The sequence below is a fragment of the Typopeltis vanoorti genome, chromosome 11 (assembly GCF_054136105.1).
Source record: "Typopeltis vanoorti isolate ZY-2024b chromosome 11, IOZ_Tvanoo_1.0, whole genome shotgun sequence".
NCBI lineage: Eukaryota > Metazoa > Arthropoda > Arachnida > Uropygi > Thelyphonidae > Typopeltis > Typopeltis vanoorti.
In genome coordinates, this window is record NC_143559.1 from 4,917,717 (window position 1) to 4,944,089 (window position 26,373).

Below are 26,373 nucleotides of genomic sequence, written 5' to 3' on the forward strand. Positions count from 1 at the left end.
GATCAGAACGCGTAAGTAATTCACTACAATTGCAATGTTATACGTGCTCAGTAAGTCTTTATAAATTCCTAGCATATTACATTACATTACATTTTCCACGCGTTCTAATGTCGTTCATGTGATATACGATGTATAAGTATACGACAAATTTGTATTTGACATTTCTAAGAGTAAAACGTTCCAGCAATTTGTGTGTGTGTGTCCGTTTCAGAAATTCCCAAAATATTTAAATGAGAATCATTACGTGCCACCATGAATGAAAACTTTGGACCTCATTCTCACTTTAAAATATAGTTTTGTTGTTACAGACGGTTAGAACGTTGCTAAGATACTTGCTTAATCTCGTAATAAGCTACTACCGCTAATCGGACTAAAACTGTTAATCATTTTCGATTCTAGTCATCGACCAGAACTTTTTCAGCCTGTTTCAGAATTAGTTCAAACTTTGTTGAGTAGGGTTTTTTTTTAATCTCGTGAACTGGAGTTTAAGGTTCACAATTCAGCGTAATCGTCCATAGAATATAAATGAGTAAAAACTAATAAATATATTAGTTAGGACTAGCAATATTTCCTTCCTTATAGCAAGCTGAAGAAATGCACAGAACTAGAGCAATAAGAAAACTGAAAACCTTCTTCGCACCGATTTCCAAAATGTTAGGGTTAAAACAGTGCTGCTTTCTCTTTGCATTACGCGATTCTTTTTATTTATTAAATACTAATCAAAGGAATTCTAATGCAGAGATCGTCATGTAATACCCCGCCTATGGCTAAAATATTTTGTGAAGGTACAGTACAAGCGTTAATCTTAAAAAAAACATCCCAGATTACCTAGTTTAAGTCCTGTGCTTAAACAAGCTTTCAAGAATATAATCACGCTGCTTTACGTCAAGAATATTACAGAAAAGTGGCGAAGTTACTTCGCGAGCGACATTAAAGTGGCTTTTTTTTTACCATTCCGTGAAATCTCCAGATTCTTGCATCCACCAGGACCTCCACATCATCCCGTGAAAAAAGGCGTTTATAAGATTCATTGCTCTTGTGGTATTTGCCATGTAGGCCAAACGGAAAGGTCGGGGGGGGGGTTGAACTGCATGTCTGAACACGTGAGAGACGTCGAAAAAAGAAGACCGCATAAATCAAGTTTGTCATTCCATACAACGACCACAGGGCATCAAGTAGTTTGGAAACAAACAAAAATGCCTTATATTGGTTATAATTGTTTCACAAGAAAGTTCAAGGAAGCTTCTGAAATGCTGCGGATCCCAGCACAATGTAACGAAAATCAAGAGTAAATCCCACACCAGGATTGGTCTGCTTTCATTAAAAATCTAACTGTCACTCGCCAAGGATACGACACTCGCGCTGCTAGTACAGAACGTGACAGCAGCAACTAGCATTGTTCTAACACGTATACATTAATTAGTCTTTTTTCTGGTCATTTATTTATGTAGGAATGTATGAATTGCGAATTCCTGATAACATCTAATATGTGCAATTAATTGTTTTTAGTCTCTCTCTCTCTCTCTTGAACAAATTTTTCTAATTCCCCTGACAATGCAAGTCTGACGACTCACGAAACTTGTAGGGTTATATTTTATTAAACTTATTTTTCTTAAAGCATGGGCTCTCAATACCGGAAGCTATCTACACGATCTCTGATGAAACCGATTTTCCATTTCTTCAAAAACTTGAAAAGTAGCATTTGCAAACATGACCCTTAACTGACACATGATCATAACATAATCGGTGCATGATTTAGTGACCAATATAATGTCCGACCTGTTCTTAGGAAAACGTTGAGAAGAGAGGACCACCTCTTAGCTCAAGTCAGGCCACCCCGACCTTCATATCTGCCCATAATTTCTCCCCATTGGGGGATTGCTGAAGACTGCAGACTTATAAGCCACGTTACAAAAACTGAAATTGAAGATCGAATTCATCCATACTATCGTGAATGAAGGATCAATGAAGCGTGTGAAGATTCGATGCCAAGTTCATTTCATCGACTGCATTCAACTTGATGTAATTTTCAAGAAGCAACCAGTGCGATGCATTACATGTAAAATTTTCTTTAATGTAATAGAAAATATATCTCTACCTTACACTTTTATTGCAAACATCAGATGTAAACGTTGCATCCTGTTGATGAGCATCAATAAATCTAAATTTTGATCTCATTCATTCCAACTAAAATGGCATTAAATTGAAATTAAGAAACGAAAACAGACTACAATGCAATAATAATTATCCTTAATATAAGACATTCAAGAATGCCTGTTGATTAAGCTCAGATTTCAGAAATTTTTTTTTTTTTTTTTATTCATTTCAAAGAAAGAGAGACCGAATCGCTCGCTGTTCCTCAAAATAAATATCCTACTCGACTGATAACCGTCATGTGGTCTGTCTGGCAATCATAATTGCACTTTTTTAAATGAAATGCTTTCGTGGAATTTCCTTAAGAAGTCTCTGATGAGAGGATCCTCTCATCAGAGACTTCTTTTATGAACCTGTAGTCCAATCGTACTCAATGGGCGGGGTAAAGATATTTTTCTATTTTTGTAAATTTTAAAATTTGTTTTTTACACAGTCCGGAAATTCTGCTCTAGGGACCTCGCATGAAACTTTTTCAAGCCACTTCAGGCCTCCAGTAAGCAGGGTGGTGGTCTCACCCTGGTGATGAAATTCATCTCCCACCTAAAGACATTCACAATCATCTTGTATTAAGTAACAGGACGAAGTGCATGCCGAAGCAGGCAGGACAAGAGGATTTTTTTTAGGAATGACAGTTTCTCTCTCTCTCTCTCTCTCTCTCCCCCTAAAACTTAAGAGTAGTTACATTAGACCTTTTATAATCCAATGAATGTCATACAATATCTCAAAAAAAAGACGCTCCTTGACCCATCTTCTGCATTTCATCCGTTCTGAATTCCCTCCACAAAGGTTAAGCTCATAAAAAGGTCACTCTTGTTTCAAATATGCTCAACGACTTCTCTAATCTCTACCTTATCTGGATTAATTAGCATTTCAATTGTCAAAATTAATTGGCAGATATCAAAAACTCAAATCAAAATCTGTGGCGACGCTTTTCCTGTTGATCACAATTCAATAAATTTTGAACAAACACCGTTTGAGAAACACTGCTCCATGCCTAACTTTGAATATATTAATGAAACTTATATTTGTTTTCATTAGTAAAATAACGACGCTGATGATAATATGCAAAAACCTACAAAAACCTTGTAGCATATCTTTATTTTTATGATATTTTTATGTAGCACATCTCAAGAAGTTAGATTTAATTTATAAATTTATTTGGTTCACTTATAGAGATTGCCATATAAGAGTCCATGAAATTTTCACCTGTTAATACAGACTAGAGATGCTCGCAAAACGTGTGGATTTTAATAAGTGAAGAATTTTAGTTATTTTTTATATTACATTGTAACAGCAGTGAGGCTCATTCGGGCATCGATGGCCTCATCTTGTGAAACCAATATAAAACTATTAGTTGTCGAAATGTAATTTTTTTCTATAAAGGATGCATGTTCCTGGCCGATTTGTCTGTATGCATGATGAAAACCCCGAAGGGCGAATCAGCTCGAATGGAAGAATGAGCGACTGTCAGATCTTCGGCACTTCGCTTAATTAGGCTACGTACAAACTTAGATTTTGCCTTTTTGACGTAGAAAATGAAATCGAAACGAAACGCGAAGAGTCGCAGACATGCATAAAAAAGGCGCATTCCGGAAATATTGAATTTTTTTAGATCGTCTTCATTTACTATTACAGCGATTGAATCTAGACGTGAATAACATCTGATGAGTGAGATTATCATAAAAAAAAAAACTCTTCCTATCAAGTATTCTCTCCTGTGTAACCACTTTACCATTGTATTCTTGAATAGGGGAGGTACCGTACTCTGTTTAGCATAGAGAGCAATATCCTCCTGCAGCATACTAGAAAGATTCTGTTCATGTTTTGAGGGTAAAGAAGACAGGAGTCCCAATATGGCTTTTGTTACTTCAGATCTCTCCTCTCTCACCCCAAAAAGAATAGTGGCCCTGCACCGCAGAAAAAGGATATGCCATCGCTCTCATAACAGACTCGATGATATGCTGCATAAGATGTGTTACTCATATGAGTTCATTCAGTAATCCGATTCAGTAATCCATTTACCCAATGAACTGCTTCCCGTCTCCTGTTGTCTTCTGGCGCGTCAGTTCTTCGAATAAACGCACATTTTGTTAATCGGTGTTTTAATTTAATGCGATATTCTGGTTACTAATAACGGAACCGCGTGTGTTTTGCTCAACACTGCCATTTTATTTAAGAAACTTAATTTCGTTTTCAAAAGGGCACATGCTTACCTTGAGTAGTTTCTTTCGTTCGTGAATCTTTCTTTAGTCCTCGTTATTATATAAAACTTTTTGGAACGTATTTTAATACATATTTATTGGGAAGGTGATTTCCTTTGTCTCGGTTAATTAAATGTCAGTGATAACTAAAACAAAACAAGAAATGAACAAAACACAGAAATGAAGGAATTTGGTCTGTTGCTTGTCGCCGTATTTGAACAGCTCAGAATCTTCCAAGCGACCGTCGAAGAACGTACGATTCATAAAAGTTTCACATACTTTACGCTCGCAACCATCAATAATGCTGCCAATTAAATCATATTTCTTACAAGAAATTGAATGAGTCTACATCCTGAATAACACAGTTGCACCGAATATTTCCTTTATAATGCAGTCGTGCTTTGAGCTGAAATGCTTTCCTGATAATCAGCTTTCTATCTTTGAAGAAGGCTTCCTCTTTGTAAATTAAAAATGCTACCGAAAATTATGAAGCAGCTTGAAGAAATGGGCTGCTCTCATCATATCGTTCCTCTTTTAGGTTGATTCCGCAATCTGTAGCTTTCCTCAACAGATCGATATAAATTTCATTCTTAATCAAGTAAATAGAATATCTTTTTACTCTTGATTGTATTTAGATAATGCGAAACTAACCCACTGGAGATTCCCTTGATCGGAAATCTACTGATACCTTACTGATAAATCTGGCGTTAACAATTCATTGACAATATTATATGGTCTTTTTTTTTTTTTTTTTGCAGTTTCATGTATGTCTTAATTTTATTCTTTGTAAGCGATTAAATGTACCTTTCGGAAGAATGTTTATTGCGTACTGCACTCAAAATGAGAGAGAATACTCGATTGGAAAAACTGACTGGAATTCATCCATATTCATTAGGCTTTTGCTAACGAGGGTGATTTATCCAGACTCGGAGAGGACGAAAAGAAAGAATTTCTTTTTGTAAACTAAAAAAAGAAGAAACTAGCCTTGGAATACAAACTTCACAGAATAAACATTGAGGCATCTCAGCTGCTTGGGTACTAATACCACTCAGGATCCTACGTTTCTAGAGCAGTCCTGGTTAGTCCAGTGGTTGGTGTATCCGTTCTCAACAAGATAAGCGGTTCGAATTCCTTGGTGGTATGATGTTCCGACAGTCTTTAGGTGGAACACGATTTTTCTTGGCTTGGTCTGAGACCACCACTTCGCTTATTGGAGCCCTCAATTTACTTGAAAAAGGACTATGTTTGGACTCTACGGCAAGAATATACGATAATGTACTATCGTATATTCCATGCAGGAAAAGGTAAAAATCTATCAGTTTATAGGTTTCTATGAATGGAGTTCTCATTTAAAAAAAAAAAAAAGCTTTTTCTTTCTGTCGATCATTCACATGAACGATTTGTTCTGTTTGCATTCCAGATATGTAGGTTTTTCTTCCGATGGTAAATCAGAAATGCGAGTAATAATTTATATCACAGAAATCTCAAAGAGAGTTTTGAAATATACTTGATGTCACTCGCTATTCTGATCTCCCATTCAAGACATAACAAGTCTTATTATTTTACACCTCCGAATCTAAAAATTATAATAATCAAAGAAAAATGTGTTGAATGATTTGCAGTTCTAATTTCTTTGATAGAAAATAATTATTACCAAATATGAATTAGCATAATCTAAATCAAAGTACTTGATAGAGCCATGTAAACACTAAGGATGTAACATACCTCTTAGCTTTTATGACCATTGCAAACGGTTGGGCATATTATTTACTAGGGATTCACAGTCTGTTTTTATTAAAACATGCCCATGTGGTCTGCAGACTAGAAAGAAGTTTATTTTTGTCTCTTGGGGCAACTTCTTGAAGATGTCTTCATATTTCCCACAATTTCTCAATGGGGTTTAAATCTGGTGAGTTTGCCGGCCAAGGAATTATATTGATTTGCCTTTCTTTAAGCCATCTAATAGTGGTCTTGGAAATGTGACAAGAAGTTGAATCATGCTGAAAAAGGAAACCACCATCACATAAATCTTCCGACGCTGGTAACAAAGTGCTCAAGAATTTCTTGCCACTTTGGAATTGACTCTTTTGTACACAATACACAGCCTACCTGGATCCTCTATAGTCATGCAAGTCCATACAGGTTGCAAATTTCACCGAATGTTTCATGCATTCTTCATCAAATGCTTCTTGCTTCAGACGCTAAACCCGTGTCCCTTGATGACTATGGGGACACAAAAAACATACTTTCACCTCTAAAAAGTACCTTTTCCAGTCCTCTTGACCCTACAGCAGTCTTTGCTTACACCATCGCATTCTAGCTTCGTTTGCTTTGAAGTCGTAAACAAGCACACGTGATTTAAAAACCGATTTGTGAAGTCGTCCTAACGTCATAGATTTATACGCATTCACACCTAGTTCTTTCCGTCTGCTGTGAAAATACTTTACACTTCAGAAGCGGTTTTTCTTCACGATATTCTTCAATCTCCTCCCATCTCTTAATGTGGTTATTACCTTTCGGCCGTTATTGCAGCGATTATTTCGAAACCTCCGGTTATTAGAATACCGTCTCACTACTCTACTCACGCTTGCTTGAGAGCATTTCAATTTCTTAGCTATAAACTATTGAATTTGGCCTTCTTTGTGTAGAGGCACCATAACAAACTTCTTAGCTTCCGATGTCACTCGTTCGCCCCATGTTTAGCAAATGATTAACTGAAATCCGCACGCAATGAGAATTACTCACACAGGAGTCAGTCCCGCAACTACTGACATATATGCTCTCCTCAAAACCAATCGGAAAAATTTGGAATATTCTAATATTTTGAACCACGTAAAAAGTATTCTAATTTTGTGCTATCAGACATTACCTTTTTATTTAATATCGAGTGACCCTTCAAAGCATTGATGGAATATGAAGTCTCACAATCTGACCCAATATACTTACGAATACCAAGCTTTTGACTTATTTGTATGAAAATGAAATTCTTAGGAGCATAATAAGATGCTTTTGTGCCTTAAAGAGAACAGAAGCATTTTATTATGCTCGTAAGAATTCGATTTCCTTACTTTTCATGTCCTGTTGATTTTCATTCCAATCATAGCTAAAGCCGATGTAGATGACAAGATTTTTGGACTTCTACTTCCTCCCCCAAAGAGATAAATTATTACTTGAACGCTGAATAGAAATGCCTCGCCGCCAATTGAGAGTAATTCCACCACAGCAAAATCACAGCACACATTTTATACCGAAGCAGATGTTTCGTTTGAATAATAAAAAAAATGTATATAAAGATTTCGGAAACTCGGCCATTGAACCCTTACTTTACTCGAGATCCAAATGTGCAATATCTTTTGCAACCTTTTGGTGGATGATATTTTCATTAAAAAAAAACAACTTCTATATACAACAGAAGTAAACGTGTCTTTCCATTTCAGATTATCATAAGCGCCCGTAATTAGCCCCTGTAGTTTGTCGTCCCAAATCAATGGATTGCACTTAAACAGCATTCGTGCATAATCTTTCTTAAAGGTGAAAATAAATGACCGTGGGCGGTTGAGCAGTAAAAGGTACTGTGTCGCAAATAAAAGAAACTATCTGGTTTTATTTTATGTCCGTTTTTGTTAATTCTACTCGAGACGATGTTGTCTGTTATAAGAACAAGAATCGTTCGATAAACCTCAAACAAGAGAACGGCGTTTCCTAATCGGTGTTGGTTTCTTGGTACTTCTGTATTGGTAATGTGAACACGTGCGCGCTCCACTTTCGACAGAATGATCACAAGTAAAAAGAAAGAAGAGGAAGAAATACAAGAAATACTCGTTCTGACAGATGGTGAGCTTGTAAGAACAATTACGCAAAGACGGTTCACACTTCAGTTTGCAATACACAACAAGGAATTTCCTTTTGAACTTGTTCCCAATCAAAAGTTATATTGTTCCATTTTCTTCGAGCGAAATGCTGCGCTGTGACTATTAAGGGTATTCCAGCACCAGTCGACTGATATAACTGTAATCTAGAGATTGATTTTTTTGTCGGTTCGTTCCAAAAGCAGCAGAAACGTCTGAGGTAGTTTCTTAGTTGACTGGATGCGTCAGCTGGCAACAGTCACTACTTTTGATTCATTTCGTTATTGTTTACTTCAAGAACTGTTTTTTTGCTTCCTCGATCGAACGGAGACCAACAGAGTCAAGTCAGCAGCTTTGCTCCGCTGCGGTCAGTGTTGACGATAACGCAAACTTAAAGATCACTGCAGTAAAATTCGGACTTGTGATGAGTGGTAAAGCTGGTGAAAGTCTTGATCATTACGCAGAATGAATGCTCGCTTATACGTATACTTTTAGAACACATTCATACGCATTTCACTGATGTAACTCTAGTGATGTTATTTATTTCTGAAAAACTTGACACAAACTTGCTTTACAAGATTCTTGAAACTACAAAAACATTATAATTTGCCTTCAAACACTAATGTTGTACTTATTCTTTCACTTCGGGCACATTTAAAAAAAATGGATACCACACACAGCGGAAACTTTGCTAATCAAGTCCTAAGCGTCGTCTGCTTCTGTCACGACTGCAGCGCCTCCTCGCCAAAGTACACAGTTTTAAAGAGAATTCGCAAGTCTTTGTGACAAAAATCTTTACAGCTCCCTTTGGGGGAAGCACATCCGTCACAGGAGTGTCGATGTTGCATCTAAAAAAAAAAAAAACTCAGGCGAGTAATTGACTCTAAAATACAAGAAATGAGGTGAGAGCTTTATGGTGCGATGCAGCTCCCACACACACAAAAAAAAAAAACTATATAATTATCATTAACTAAACATCAAGAAAATATATAATCATTATTAAGAAACAAGCCAATAACATTAATTAATTATATCAGTTTTTAATCTGGAAAGGGCATCAGCGTTACCGTGACGACTACCCTTTCTATATGTAACAGTTAGATTATAACGTTGTAGGGCTAAAGCCCATCGGGACAACTTGGCACCATGAGGGGCACTTTTAGTTAGATAGGTCAGAGGGTTATGATCTGAAATTACCTGTATTTCAGCACCAAATACCCATGTGTCAAACTTTTTCAACGCCTCCAAGACGCAAAAAGCTTCCCTTTCAATGGTTGACCATTTCATTTGACAGGAATTTAGTTTCTTACTGAAGAAAGCAATGGGCAATTCTTTTCCTTGTTCGTTGTTTTGAGCTAAACATGCGCCAATTGCTGTTGCTGATGCATCCGTATACAACTGGAACGGCTTGTCGAGATCTGGAGTATGCAAAGAAGGCATTTTTATAAGCTCTTCCTTGAGTTTCGTAAAAGCTTCATCAGCATCAGTAGTCCAAGGAATGTTGTTTGGGACACTTTTCTTAGTCAGATTTGTCAGTGGTAATACAATTTGGGAGAATCGTGGTATGTAGTCACGGTAGTAGCTAGCCAGTCCAAGTAGACTTCTTACTTCCTTCTTTGTTGCTGGTGTCGCTAAACCTTTTATAACCTCGACCTTCTCTGGGTCTGGAGAATGTTTACCGGATCCAATCAAATGACCTAGGAACTTCACTTGATTTTTCCCGAATTCGCATTTTTCTAGGTTTACTGTTAAACCCACCTCTCTTAATGTTTTGAAGACTTCATCTATGTGGGTGAGATGTTCAGACCATGTTTTAGAAAATATAGCCAAATCGTCGATATAAGATCGGCAATATGCCTTATGAGGAGCTAGTGCTTTATCTAATGATTTCTGGAATGTGCTTCCAGCGTTCTTCATTCCAAACGGTAAGACATTCCATTGATAGTGACCAGAATGCGTCACGAATGCGGTGAAGGGCTTTGCTTCCTTTTCCATAGGGATTTGCCAATATCCCTTGGTGAGGTCAACTACAGTGATAAATCTTGCTTGTCCTACCTCAAATAATAAATCTCTAGCTATTTTCATTGGATAAGCATCTGGAATAGTAAAACTATTCAGCAATCTAAAGTCAATGCATAGTCTGACACTTCCATTTTTCTTAGCCACACAAACAACGGGATGAGCCCATTCACTGACACTTGGCTCAATGAGACCCATATCTAACAGTTCTTTGACTTGTCGATCTACTTCCTTTTGTAGAGTGATTGGCACCCTATAGGGTTTGAGTCTCTTAGGGGAACAGTTCTCTGTAACTTTGATGGAGTTTCCATCAACTTTGGCATGACCAGGTTTGGAACTAAAAACATCTGCATATTTCCGGAGGATGTCAAAAAGTTCTTGTTTTTGTTCTTCCCTCAAGAGAGCTTTCATATCCTCAAGGTGTTTCCTAATATCTTCAACTGATTTATTCATCTTGTCAGCAGGTGCATAGTGGAGTGTTCCGAAATCTTCATCTAGTTCGAAAACTAGACCGACATGATTAATTCTTTGAATATATGGTCGAAGCTTATTTATGTGGAGCTCCCTGATACTTCCATCCTTCATCTCAACCTTCGCAGAATGTGGTCTAGTAAGTTGGACGACTGTAGCAGGTCCTGTCCAAGTATTTAGAAGCTTATGAGAGGATGAAGGTAACAATACTAAAACCTTTTCACCAACCATGAAGGATTTTTCTTTGGAACGAAGATTATATCTGGAGGAGTATTGTTCTTGAGACCCTTTGGCATTCTCGGATGCAATTTCATGAGCTTTTCTTAGATTTTCAAGAAGCTCTTGTAAATAATTTTCAACCGAGCGAGAGGCAGCAGTTGGGATGACTCGTCCACCAGTCCAAATTTCTTTTAACAAAGATAAGGGGCCTGGAGGTAATCTTCCATATACCAACTGGAAAGGTGATAACCCAGTAGTGCTATGTGGTACTTCTCGGTATGCGAATAAAAGATAGGGAAGATGTAAATCCCAGTTTCTTCCATGTTCCTGTATATTCTTATTCATCATCTCTTTTAAAGTTCTGTTCCAACGTTCAACAGCGCCCATACTCTCAGGATGTCCTGGAGTGGAAAAACGTGGAGCTATGCCTAGCAGATCTTCAAAAGCTTGAGTGATTTTAGATGTGAAATTCGTACCTTGGTCGGTACAGACCATTTTAGGAAATCCAGTCTGAGTAAAAATCCTCATTAGAACGTTACATGTAGTTTTAGCACTTATTTCCTTGACAGGTATGGCTTCGGCCCATCTAGTGCATAAATCAACAGCACATATTATGAATCGATGTCCGCTTCTCGATGGGGGTTCTAACGGTCCGATACAATCCACGCTCCATACCTCAAACGGAGCTTCTGGTCTGACGATAGGTCGTATGGGGATTCTATCTCTATATGTAGCAGTCCTTCTCATTTGACATTCCTTGCAGCTTTCGCAATATTTTTTCACGTCTTGTTTAATGGTAGGCCAAAAGAATGAGTACTTGATTCGCTGACGGGTTTTCTTTTCGCCGAGATGGCCAGCAAGAGGGATTTCATGTGCCATCTTTAAGACATTCTCTCGTTTCACACGCGGTAGCACTAGTTGTCTAATATTCTCGCCACAAATATGTTCATTATGAAGCAGAACCCCATTGTCAAACGCATAGGAATTTTTCTGTCTTTTTGCCCATTCAAAACACCTTCGAAGCGTCTCATCATCCTTTTGAAGTTTGCCGAATTCGAATTTTGTTTTTTCTGGTATACACTCATTTTCTTCACCTGGTGGGGACTCTATCGTACTTACTGCCAATGCTGTACTGGTTATTTTCGAAGGCATGTCTTCATCTTCATCATCTTCTGACCGTTTATCGCTTAAATCTTTTGATTTCAGAACCGGTGTCTCCCAATGATGACTACTCTCATGTAGCTCGACGCTTTCGACTAGCATTTCATAGGCAGAGGAGCTCAGTAGCAGATCGGTAACCAGTTTTCTTGAGACAGCACATGTGACTGGAACATTACCATGTAAATTATCATCAATTTTCATTTCAAAAATCCTTAAGGGTGTTATTTCATTTTCTCCGAAAGCAGAAGATATTTCTATCTTACTTTCTCCATCATGGGGCGTATCTGCCACTAAATCTTCGCGCACTACCGATATTTGCGCTCCCGTATCTATTATTCCATTTAAAACCCTACTTCCACATTTGATTTTGACCACCTTCAAATCATCTACATTTCGATCAATGTCCACTGATTTGGATACTGGAATGGAAATTTTGGCAGTCAACACACCTGATTTATCGTCATTCCCAGTGGTAGACGTTTGAACTAGGTTACTGTGTGCTGTAGTAGGAGTACCTTTTGATTGACTATTTTTCATACAAAACTTGGCAATATGACCTTCCCTTCTACAAGTAAAACAAGTTGGTTTGTAGTGAGGCTTGTATGAATCATCATTTCGCCACGGCTGGTACCATCTCGGTGGACTCTGAGAGGGAGATAACTTATTTTTGAATGTTCGCTCAGCAGGTGGAGTATAAGGTCTAAACTTTTCAGTAACCTTGTCCTTCGGAATAGCTCCGATGGGCTTCCTTGATGTACTACGAACACTGTCGTATTCGTCCAATCTGTCAGCTAACTTGGTTGGAGAAACGAATTTTGTCCAGTCGTCTAAGAGATGTTCTCTCACTTCATGTGGTACTTTCTTCTTCAGTTGATCCGTAATAATTAGATCTTTTAACCCTTCAAAATCCTTGATATCAAGGCCACCAATCCACTCTTCGAAATAATTAGTTATTTCATAACAGAAATCCCTCCAAGATTTTTCAGCAACCTTTTGGTGCATCACAAACTTTTTTCTGAAACTTTCAGGATTCAGTCTAAATCTCTTTAGTAGAATTGTTTTAATATATTCATAATCTTCGCAATTTTCTTCTGACTCTCTACCAATTAATTGGACAATCTCAAATGGTAACAAAGTCAAGAGACATGATATCCAGTCTTTAACATCTATTTTTGTTCTCTTAGCTTGTCTTTCAAACAGGGATAGGTATATCACAATGTCATCCTCTTGTAATCTAAACCTAGGCATTAGCTTAATTAGTTCAAGACAATATGGTTTATTGTCACTGGATACTGGAGTTGAGGTTGGTTGAACACGCGCTTCAATTTCCAGTTTCTTCAACTCGAACTCCATTTGTTCTCTTTTCTGTTGGGCCCCCAATTCATCTTTCCGGCATTGGGCTTCTAGTTCTTCCTTCCGCCGTTGAGCTTCTAATTCTTCTTTCTTCATCAGTTCTTCCTCGAGTCTGGTACTAATAATCGTCTCCAACATCCCTTTAACAAATTCTTCTTCATTAAAATTTACTTCCCGTAATAATCATTTTAAGATCTATCACTTTCATTTCAACAGTTGGCTTCTCTCCCAATTCTTCAGCCAATTTACGTAAATCTTCCTTTCTACCTTTGGTTAAATAAGTCATGGTGCTAAACAATAACTCTCTTTACTGATAAAAAAAAAATCACCCTAAAAAAAAGAATCAATTGCACTTTTTTTTTTTTTTTTTTTTTGAAAAGCCCAAAAAGAGATGTATACATTTGGCGATTATGGGACTCATAATTAAATTCAACATATCATTTGTAAACATAGATAAATCTTACAATATTATCAGATAAAAACTTCAACTACACAATTTACTACACTTTCAAATACACAAATATATATATATATATATATATATATATATATATATATATATATATATATATATGTGTGTGTGGATATATAAAAACAAAACAAAAACAAAAAAATAGTTCCGATTTTACACCGCTACTATATAATAACTGAAATCTCGAAACAGAACTATCAAAACAGTATGCAAAAATTAACTATGATAACACTGTCGTGTTCTTTCTCTGGCGAGAAATCACAAGTTCTGACTGTTCCAAGATGGAACTAACATTCAAAACAGGACAAATCGGTAACTGCAGAACAAAATAAATTTAAAATGAAAAAAAAAAACAACTATTCTGAACTATCTGGGACGAAAATATAGCTTGAACACTGGCGTGTTTTTCATTTATCCAAACTGTTGTACTACTGTTCCAGGATGGAACAAAATTTGAATACTGACGTATTCTTTCTCTGGCGAAAATCAAAACTACTACTGTTCCAGGATGGAACAAACTCCGAACACTATTTTTTTTTGTTTTGTATTAAAACAGACTTTCGCCCAAATAATCAAAATAGAACTCTAAAACATGGGAGCATGCATTTACATAACGAATTGCTCTCACCTTGTAGGTCCTATCGACTGCGCCAGTAAAATTCGGACTTGTGATGAGTGGTAAAGCTGGTGAAAGTCTTGATCATTACGCAGAATGAATGCTCGCTTATACGTATACTTTTAGAACACATTCATACGCATTTCACTGATGTAACTCTAGTGATGTTATTTATTTCTGAAAAACTTGACACAAACTTGCTTTACAAGATTCTTGAAACTACAAAAACATTATAATTTGCCTTCAAACACTAATGTTGTACTTATTCTTTCACTTCGGGCACATTTAAAAAAAATGGATACCACACACAGCGGAAACTTTGCTAATCAAGTCCTAAGCGTCGTCTGCTTCTGTCACGACTGCAGCGCCTCCTCGCCAAAGTACACAGTTTTAAAGAGAATTCGCAAGTCTTTGTGACAAAAATCTTTACAACTGCCCTCTTATGAATGCAGTTCAAATATTTAAATAAGTGAACTGGATTAATATTTTCGCTCTATTACTGTTTGGAGGGGAAGGGGGGAGTTCTTCTTAACATGCTTTCCAATTTCTCGTCGTAGAAAATCGTATTTCATGATTTCGTGAGTGTGTGTGTGTGAGAGAGAGAGAGAGAGAGACTGATGATTGACTTCAGAATTAAAAGTACTTGCTACACGACACTTTTGTTGGATTTATTGTTATCAGTCTTTTTTGCATATACACATATGCAAAAAAGCAAAGCAATCGTTCGCCTTGCCTGCATACTTCATGTCCTACTCAACTATCAATAATATATTCCGTGCAAGATAAACACTTCTTTGTCTGGGATATTCTACTTTATTCAGAATCAATCAAACAAAAATTAAAATCTACAGATATGTATTAATTTGGTTACAACACTGCAACTTGCGTTATCTTAAAATGAACTTCTTTTGCAGACACAACTGAGGCAGGGTCTGTAAATTGCACGTATTCTTCTGTCAGGTTTCTCTTTATTGCCAGATGAAAACTGCGAATTTCCGGCAGGAAGAAACAAAGCCCTTGCACTGCGAACGTATGAGAACGGTAGTTGGAAAGGAGATACGCATTCTACTCGGCCAACGAGGCTCTCTACAAATGTTCAGCTGTAACAGTTTAATTCCTTATTTACTAAGAAATGCGTACACACTCGGATAAGTTCATGGGTGGCACCTACTTCACGGCCTAGAAAGATCTTAATTTGTCACCGGGATATAGAAGGCAAACGGTTCAAAATTGGAAGGAGGCGTGTTTTTCTGATCAAAACCAAATAGAGACAGCCAATGAATGCAAAAGTGCTGAAAGGAAATTTGGGCAAGGCCAAGACTTCTCATTCTCTGACAAAGGATGTCAGTAACAAATGCCCACATTCAACCATCTGGCGGAAGGAAAGTTGAGGTGAACAGTAGTCATTGACGATGCGAGCTAACGGTCTTAAAATTAACAGGCTGGTTAAAATAATGGCACTCGTCGTTTATATTGGTGTTAAAGCCACAAATGTTGGTGAAGTAAATATGGGCCTGCTTTTTTTTTTGTTTTGTTTTTTTTACTTATTTATTTTTAATTAAATTTTTTAATTTTGAGTATCTGAAGAACGTTCGTTGTTTCTTTTTGACGAGATTTTTTTTTGATCCAAGTTCTATTGAAATGTTTGTCCCAAATATTCATTGGAATAAATATCTTTGGAAATCATTGGAAGCGCACCATATTTCTAAGAAATCTAAATTACACGCAACTCAATAACCTTGGAAATGATTGCATCTCACTATCCTTTTAGACATATTCTCCGTCAGTCAGTGATAACACCAGTAGATATATCGCAAACTGCAAGTATTTTGAACCAATCTTTCTCCAATATGGCCACCGGTCCATGACCAGACCAATTCATTCGGTCCAGAAGATGCGCTGTTAGCTTAAGATTGGGGCTTGGAAGCCATTCATATTTTTCACATCATTTTCCTAAAAACTGTCGCAATATCACCTGTACTTGGACATGGTATATTGTCATGATGAAAGAAAACACGGGTCTAATCTAATTCGTAAAATCGCTTCAGATAGAAGAATTGCATTGTTCAGAACTGTAGATAATCAGCGGATATTCATTTTCTAGGCAATGCATACAAAGACAGAGTGCATAATAGGAGAAACCACTCCATACATTGTATGGAGTGGTTTCTGGCTGCTAGACTTCAGAGTTTGGATAATGCATTGAAGTATAAAATATTTCCCAGGCATCTACAAGGCCTGCATTCGTCCATACGCTAGAAAAATGATTCATTGCTTCATATCAAGGATTTTCGACCCAGCACGAATCAGACATTATCACGATATCCTTTGTACTACTGATTATCTTGGTTAATGATGTCTATGTGCAGCACTTCTATAGAAATTGAAATTCTTTATGATGAACACTATCTACCAATAATTATCCCAACACTCCTGTTATTTGAAGTTATCGAATATTCAAAGTTTGTTAATAATATAAAACCGGTGTACAGATAATAGCAAACAGTATTTCATCGTAGCAATTGAATGCAGGTAGTATGGCAACACCACATTAAATCAGTGACTAAGAGAGAGTTGTCGTCGTCGTGGGCTGTCACATTGGTGCATGTCCATTGCCATTCAACAGGAGCATCTCAAATAAACGGTTAGTGATATGATGAACAAATGGAGATTTTTCGGCACCACCAGTGCAGGAAAACAACCAGAGCGGCCGCCAAAAATGACTGACAGGGACAGACAATCGAGACAGACCATCAGTGATGAGTCTGTCCCGCAAGTAACACCATGGTGAACACTAATATTGTATGAAAAGAACTTCATTTACTGGGTTTCCACAGAAGAGCAGCGGCACACACAAACCGAACATCACAGCAACGAACAAGGCGGCCCATCTGGCCTGGTGCAAAGAGCGTGCGAACTGGACAATTGACCAGAGGAAAATTGAACTCTGGAGCGATAAATCAAGGTTCACCTCTTTCCAGTGTGATGGCGGGGTGTGGGGCAGCCTGGTGAACGCTTATTACCATTTTTTTTTTTTTTTTTTTTTTTAACGTTGGGCCCATGCACAGGAGGTTGATTGGTCAACCTATAGTATATTAGTACCGTGTATGGGTGGTGGGTTGGGGAAAGAAAGACTGTTTACATTTGATTTGAATTGCTTTAAATTGTATTCGTTGGGAAACGCAGCAAGTGGGAGACTGTTCCACAGTGTAGCAGTTGCAGGGATGAGGGAAAAGGAAAATAAATTCGTTCTGTTTGTTTCTAGGTGTACTGTGAAGGGATGTTTTGCAGCAGCTGCACATGTTCCAATGAGCTTAGTACTGAGCAGGGGAATTATTGATGTTATTTCGGATGAGCATTTCCCATGGAAATATTTGTAGAATATACTTACTGCAGAGACCAAACGTCTGTGTGAATGTGGGGGGAGAGAGTTGGTAAGGGATGGATCGTTGATAAGTCTAATTGTATTGAATCCTCCGTATTGAATCGAGCATTTTGAGAGAGCTTTTTTTTATTGTACCCACAGTAAAGTTTGGTGATTGTGGAGGAGTAATTATGTGGGGTGTATTCAGCTGGTTGGAGTGGGACCACTAGTCTTTGTCAGTGGTTCCATTATCAAGTTGACAATACCCCATGCCACAAAGCTGCAGCTGTTATGGAATGGTATGAAGAGATGGATGTTAAACGACAGCCTTGGCCTGCGCAGAGTCCTGACCGCAACCACATCGAACACATGTGGGACGAATTGGAGCGACGATTGAGGTTCCAGAGCAGCATGACCTCGATCTGTCGTTGAACTCAATGCTGCTTTGGAGACAAATGATGCAGTGGCGGCTTGTACATAAGCACTGCGACACTGAAGCACCCCAAAGGAAAAAACGAAAAAATTAAATTTTGTTTGTGTTTATAAATAATAACGATGCATACATTATATAAATGCAATACAACATGTTAAAGGTTACAGCTTATGTTTCGACAGTGATTGAATAGTTAATAATTGGAAATGTTCGATTAACGTTTTAAAATACGAAACAAATGCACTGCGATCTAACGCAGTGTCGGAATTATCACGTTCGGTCAAACGAATATCGGCGAGTCTAGCCATCCGGCTAGACTCACCGATATTCGTTTGCACGTGTCACTGCATGTAACAAGTGAATCTGACACTGCTCGTTGAGCGGTATCGCTACAGATAAATTGTATGCTTGCGAGCGTAATTTCTGTGGGTGAAATATTTTTAATAAAGCAATTTTTGTAATATGTAAATTTACTTTTCAATAAATTGGTTACTGATTGGGATAAAATGAATTATTTTTTCTTATTTTGTATATGCAGCACCCCAATTAAAATTTTCACCGGTCGCCACTGACTTGATGTCTTTCGTACATTGGTGGAAAGCCGCTGTCAAATGGTGCAAGCGGTGATCAACGCCAAATTTGGACATACCTGATATTAGGTTTCGCCTTCTGATATCAATTGTAAATTGCTAAACTGTCCGGATAATTATTAGTAGATAGTGTATCCTACTAATTACCTGAAGTATACGTTCATGTTATTAGAAGGATGCAGTTTTCTTTTACATTGAGCAAGAGATTGATTGATCAACCTATACTCCTACATTGGTATCGTATATGGATAGTGGGTTGGGAAAGGAGAAACTTGTTTAGATTTAAGTGCCTGTATGGTATATTCCTAGGGAAAAACAGCAGGGGGAAGAATGTTCCACAATGCAGCAGTAGCAGGGATGGAGAAAAAGGAAAAGGAAGAATTTGCTGTTTGTTTCAAGGTGCACTGTGAAGGGATGTTGAGCAGCAGTTGCGTGTGTTCCAACGGGCTTAGTACTATCACGTGGGAGAATTATTGATGCTATTGTAGATGAACATTTGCCATGGAAAAATATTTGTAGAATAGACATATTACAGAAACGAAGGTTCCATGAAAATTCATCGAAAAGGCAATTCATCGAATGATCATTTCACCGAAACTTTTTACTAAAATTTCATTAAATTGCATCCAGCCAAAGCGGAATTGCTAATATAATTTCTGAACTTTTTTTCGAAAATGTGATGGTAAAAGTAATCCATTTAGAACAAAAACTGAACCGTGCAGACAGTTTCTTGTACCAACAACTTCTAATTCCGCTAAGTCAGAGAGTTATTGTAATCCGTAATTTGGACACGTGATTTCTTTGTTGTCCCGAATATAGCTGAACTGAAAACTGGAACGGTTCGACATTTTCTTGTAAAAGTTTCAAATAGCGAATCTGATTCAAATTCATCCCATAATAATTGCTGTATTGAAGTCGCATATTACTACGAGTAACAATAATAATAATAATAATAATGGAGCCTGCGTAGGCTGGCTCCATTATTATTCCTCCCTGAAACAGGCAAATCCGTCCCATGAACAGATACTGTTTCAGTTATCGGACAACATAGACAATAAGAAACCATATTGTTCTATAATTTAATTATTCCTCATTAACACTTTCATTGCCAAGCTGAAAATTGGAATTTCGTGTGGTGGGCAAATTTTTTTTTTTATTATTATTTAGTTAGCGACGTCCACGCGATAACGCGTGATCGGCCGTCTGGTGAGGCCTCGCATCGCGCGATATCGCGATTGGCAATGAACATGTTCAAGTAGCATTGCTATCTCGCTCTGCACAGTTCAGTTTTTGTTCTGAATGGATCACTTTTATCAAAACATTTTCGAAAAGTTAAAATTTTTGGCGAATTGATTTTTTCTATGAATTGCATTTTCGACGATTGTCATTCGATGAATTGTTCATTCGATTAATTGCCTTTTCGATGAATTGTCTTTCGATTAACTCTCCGGATACATTTTTGGCTACAACAAGTGATTTAAATTATGTTAACGAAAGAAGGTATTTGTCACATTATTTATTGAGAATGATATCGTAAACCAACCTTGATAGTTTTAACTTCTAGAAAAGCATCAAAATTATTAGATTCCCGTTCCTTTTCTCAGGCTACCTTCCTCATCTTTGTTCCAAGTGGACCAACGCTCGCTGGGATTGGGACATTTGGACGCAGTTCACACTTAGCATCAAGAAAAAAAAAATGATAGAACGGGCCAAAAACTTACCTACTTCTACAGATCTCGGCTCCGAGACCTCTATAAAGAAAGGAGATTTCATATCAAGCCAACGCCGAGGAACACCATGTGATAACATCATTCGGGAAATCGCTATCGAAATAGACACCAAAAAGCAAAGGCAAGTGGAGGAAAGAAATTTACAGATGCGAACACACTCACGCTCGAAGGATAGGCCATTGGCCGCCTTTTACAATAGACACGTTTCAAAGTTCAGAGAGGAGTAAACCATAATGAACATCCCCACCACCTCTGACATCCTTCAAGCCTTCCAGAGGCAATATACAGAACCGTATATGCAGATTACGGTGTTGCTCCAGACTATCCAAGCAGGGTTAGATCGTCCTTTTACGGCGGCCGAAAAAACAGAATTCAAGGAAAGCCAAGCTAAGGAAGCTCCTTGTCCAGACGGACTGGAGTTTTATCTTGATGCTTAGAACTTTATACTCCCTGTTCTCCGGGCACTTTACATCTTCCCGGCCAGGCGAATTCGTGGATTGGCATACAGTGTTCATACTCAAAGCCAACAGGGACTGCTTCCTGGTCAAGAACTGGCGGCCTATTAGTCTATCTGACATCGGCCACAAGATTCTCGCCCGAGTCAACAATAGCCTGAAAGTGTGAGAGTGAGATACGTCACCAAAAAAACCCAAGTGCATAAGGTATCCAGACCGATCGATAGAATTTAATTTGTTCCGTATTGCTTTCAATTCATCTTAACCAAGAGTTTACAGGGTCCGACACACATTCCTGTCCCACATTCTCCAGGAAGTTGGGGTTCAGCAGGGGGAATCGTTTACATCTTTCAGGGTGGATCTAACAGCTCAACTTGCCTCCAAATTAACAGATACTTATCCTACCCCATTGCCATCTGAAAATGGGTTAAATAAGAATGTCCTCTCAGCACTCTTCTATTTGCTCTGGTCCTTGAGTCTCTTTCCCACAAGTAGTCAACTCTTGTGCCGTTAGAGGAATATCACTTCTGCTCACCACAGAGGAATCCAAAATAAGCCTATTTTGGCTGTTATTTTGGATTCCTCAATTGGATTCCTCTCATCTCTATACGAATGAGAGTGCTGAGTCATTATATCTTCCTTTAGGGATAAAGACTCCATCAGGAATCTCTTCAATATCCTAGGGAAATTTAAAGTATCGAAGCTGCGACAAAACGCAGCTCAAGACATCTGGAGCTTGGGATCCAGTTAGCATGCCACTGGGTCTAGTCCCTAAGGAATACCCAATTACCATCCTAGGGGTGCCTTTTTTTTTGGCACACCCTACCGCTGTATACAGACCCTTGATATCTTCAAGGATTACCTCCCAACGAGAGTAATCAAGGCCGTTGTGTGCCCAGCTTACCAATATGTCGTCAATATCACAGATATCTCAGAACGTCAAGAGAACCGGCTGTACAAGAACCACTTAAAGTTCTTCTAGGACAACTTACGTCGGGAAGTCGACACCAAGATTCTTTAACTTCCAGCAAAGCTGGGGGCTTCAGCCTCTGAGACTTCAAAATACAATACCTCTTTCTGTCTGAACAGGATACTGTAATCCAACCGTCTTAGCAATTGTCTTGTTCGGTATTACTAAGGTTTCAAGCTTCCCCTCTTTGGAATTACAGTTCTCCAAGGATCCAAAGCAAAAATTGTCCCAGAGTACTACATTTAGCTTTGCAGATTTTACAACTCTGTTCTGCGTGTACGGACATCAGCAACATCTGGAACAGCATTAAATGGTACAATATCTTCAAACATCGACGGACCAACAACATTTTTTTTTGCCACTAAGAGATCGTGGCTATACGTGGAGAAAGGACCTGGCTTAGAAGATAGCATACCATAACCTTCCAGTCAACTTCAACATCTGGCGGTTCCACATCATGAAGAACCCCTTTTGTGTCTATTCTGCCGGAGTGTGAATACCGTGGAGCTGCCTTCTATGGAGTGGCCAGTGTCCCAAAACATCTCGAGGAGGCTGAGTGACGTGATCCACATCTTACTCTTAACGCAAGATCAAGTCATCTTCCTGCGGGTTCCACCACCAAGAAATAACAGGTAGAGGTTACTAATTTTTCCTGATTCATGATATCAGGAATCACATCTGGAATGTGAGGAAAAAACATGCAAACATTAATCTCGGATCGTGCTCTACTGCTTTTACGAAGCTACACGACTATTCTTGATGATCGAGAGAGACTCGGGCGAGCAGAAATTGAAGTCATTCTGGTGCTCTTCTCCCATCCTGTGCAGATTAAGGGAAGGAGTGATCGAATTTACTCCTTTACTGTAATAACAGCAAATGGTATTCCCAACATTTTCTGCCTGTTCATTCCAAGTTCTAGTTATCCCATGGGAATCAACTCCGATGCGAACCCAGGTAGCGAAGGCAAACTTTAGGCGGTCGATCAGGAACGATAGACCACCTGGGCGCCGGTTGCCCCCGTGGCCGTGTACATCCAGAGGACCTGTGAGACTGTCCGTGAGAGTTAAAGATCTGATGGCACAGAGCTAGAAAGATGAGAATTATTATTTGAGGCATTTCCCCTCCCTCATCTCTATCCCTACCTTCAACAGGTAACTAACAGAGTTTGAAAAAGGCTTTGTGATAGGATGGACCTATCTGTTTCGCAAATCGTTGACAAACTGCGCCATCCAGGTCATCGCCACACTCACCGAGTATGGTGATCCATGGAATGCAGATGGCATATGCAAGTGGATGTTCTCTACCAGAATCTCGGGTTTTGCGTCTCGTAAATTCAAGAAAATTGACTCTAGAAAATCCCCACCATTTCACACGGCAAAATATTGTCTTAGAATGAGGGACCTTCAGAGCAATGTCAGCTTCCTCTCTTCACCTGATACCGCGTATAGAGAATGACAGTCTTTGTCCAGCTATCTCTCTCCGATTGGCTATCGATGGAGATTGAACTGCCCTTCAATTAGGCGAATAAAATGCGTAAGCGGATTATTTATATTTATAGATATATCCACTTAAAAAGCATGTGCAACAAAATCTCAAAACATAACAATGATACGAGCAATAGCGGTTCAGCATATTTTTGCATTTGAACTGTTGACTCGTGGAACCTGCCATTCCGTCTTCTTTTATTCCATCTATCTGAGTACTGTGGAATATCCCTCCCCGCTGCATGAAGTATTACCCAAAGATCACAACATCCATCTCTTCAAGAAGAAAATCAACTGATTGCTTTTCTCTTGACCACTGCTTGCGCATGTCATTCGATTTGCTTTAAGGAAAGTAGCGGAAAGTGATAAATAAAATACTCTTTCGTTCAAGACTCGATAAAACTTTAGAAAGCTTAAAAAAAGTGTCGCAGTGTAGCTGAAAGCGTAATAATTTCCAAATTTACAATTGGTTTTTAGAATGAACTAAATCCAAATGGAATGAAAATAAATTTATTTAGTCGAAATGCGTTTCATTCATGATGAATTACGTTTGAATGAATAAAATACTATTAAACTTTAATAGTAAAAATTAAAAAGTAAATCAGTCCATTTTTCTTTTCAATCGTTATCATTTTTACAAATTTCTCGTGAAATAACTTACATTACGAACATTTTGATTCCATTTTGTTTTAATGCGATAAATAAATCGGGAGATGAGTTTTATATAAAAAAAGAAGCTCTCTACAAATTTATTTGCACTTCTTTCCAGGAGTTGGAAATCGCAGAGGTTTCCATCCCCCTGCTGCGAAATAAAATATTTTAGGCACTCATTACACCTTCTTAAAAATGCACGTGGAGTAAAATCTCAGGACAACCGATAAGCTTCAACCTCTTCCTGATACCCCCGTGCATTTCAACTCACCACCGACTTATTAATCCACAATGAACTGTGTTTACGCCATCACTTTACACTTTTGAGTAACGAAGTTATTCTGCCAAGTTGCTGGAGCTTCGGTGCGCAAAAATAATCACTTTGTTTTCGAATGTAGTTTAACTGCAAGAATAGCTTTTCAAATAAACTAACTCCATTACTATCGTGGCAACAAGAACATTTAGGGATTTCGAAATGCCAGATGGTGGGAAGGCAGTTGCACTAGTTAACGGCCCGAAACTCATACATTGCGAAGGAAATGCTTTTCTCATGTGACCTTTAGAATCCACAGCTGTCAGACACATGCGGTAAACGTATTTCGGATTCAGATTGTCAAATAATTGTTCTCGAAGATGGTATGGGATGTCAACTTCTAAAAGAGCCTCCTCGCTGCTGTTATAAAGAGAGGACCTGAAGCCGGCGACGTCTTCCTGGGTGGTCACAAACCAAACAATTCTTATTTCTGTATCGCTTATGCGTTCACTACCTCGAAACTGCAGGTCAGATTTCAGTTCGAAATTTTTGTAATCTTCTTTGCACATCGGATAATCATCATCAATTGAGACGAGCGAGCTTGTCGACAATTCAGGTGGCTCGTTGCAGATCACTTCTTTCCAATCCGTTAGATTCGTTTGGGTACTGATCCACTTACGCAATGGCTGAATCTTGCAATCACAACGCAAAGGATTTCCTGCATTTAAAAGGGAAAATAGAACAGTTTAATGAGAGTAAAATAAAAAAGTCTGAAACTTTTTTAAAGTAGCTTTAAAATTAAAGCGACATTAAAAACGTATATAAAATTTGGGATGCAATTTGATTTTACATTAAGAAAAACTACACAAATTACATTATTTAGTTTGCAGAACTTTCGTCCATATTTTCGAAGTTCGGAATTTTAGTGTACTTAATAATACAAGCAAGTATCAGGTACACCGAAAATTTAGAGCGAAAATATAGACAGTCCATAACTATACCAATATTAGCAGACTATCCTGATCATTGTGAGCGCGCCTTTAAAAATGGCGCTGTATATTTACTTCAGTGCAGAATCACCTCAGCGCTGTAGGATTTCCAATTTCACACCCTATAACAAAACAAGTTCTCCCTACGATAAAGCAGAAGTTTAAAAGAAAGGGAAGAAATACTTGAAAATGCCAGCAAGGAGTGACGAGATATTTTAACTTTAGCCAGTAGAAGAAAGCAGATAAAAGTTCGATTGTTAATGCAAAAGACATAACAGAAATATGCAACGAATATTTTGCCTGTTTGTTTCGTACTGATTAAAATAAAATGCCTTCCATTACAAATGCGGCGACAGAAAAGAAAACCGAAGTGGGAATGAATTGAAGGGGCTGAAGAATTAACTAAGTGATGGCAATGAAACAATGGACGTATTGGTTATGGGTTTGAGGGGTTGCAGTGAAGAACCTTCTGTGTCTTTCATGTAGTTGTGCTATTTGCAAAAGTTTCAGAGAAATAGGGATAAAAGCTACGACAAAAATCAGTACAACAACAAAAAAGGTATCTCCCCGTTGGTTTGTGTTTTGTGAGATATTTGATACAATTGAAATTTGTTACGTTGGGATGATGAAAAATGGAATCCCATGAAAGACAGGAGAGAAAGAATTTGCTAAAGATGGTTAAGTGACGCTGTAATTCACGTACCAAACCAAAGTGTGCATTCAATTTAATATTTAAAAAAATCAAGTAGATATTAGATCCAGCATTATTTCAAAGCCGAATTATTCGATTTTTATATTTTTTGCATCTCCGAAGTGAAGCCTTTTGACTCTTATTTTAGTAAATAGTTTAATATTTATTTTATTTAATAAATTAATACTTAGTTTATTATTGTCAAGTCTTGGTTGGCCAAGTGATTAGAGTACCCGCTCTCCAGCCGAC

At 38.1% G+C, this 26,373-nt stretch overlaps 1 protein-coding gene across 1 annotated transcript in view; it reads right to left on the reverse strand.

Annotated features, from left to right (window-relative positions):
* Window positions 1-24,246: 24,246 nt before the first annotated feature.
* Window positions 24,247-26,373, reverse strand: part of LOC150101278 (uncharacterized) — a 61,055-nt gene continuing 58,928 nt past the window's right edge. Inside the window, exon 4 of the mRNA XM_090400578.1 lies at window positions 24,247-25,162. Coding sequence (XP_090256704.1) covers window positions 24,591-25,162 — 572 coding nt within the window. The 3' untranslated portion in view covers window positions 24,247-24,590. The remainder of the gene's footprint in view (window positions 25,163-26,373) is intronic.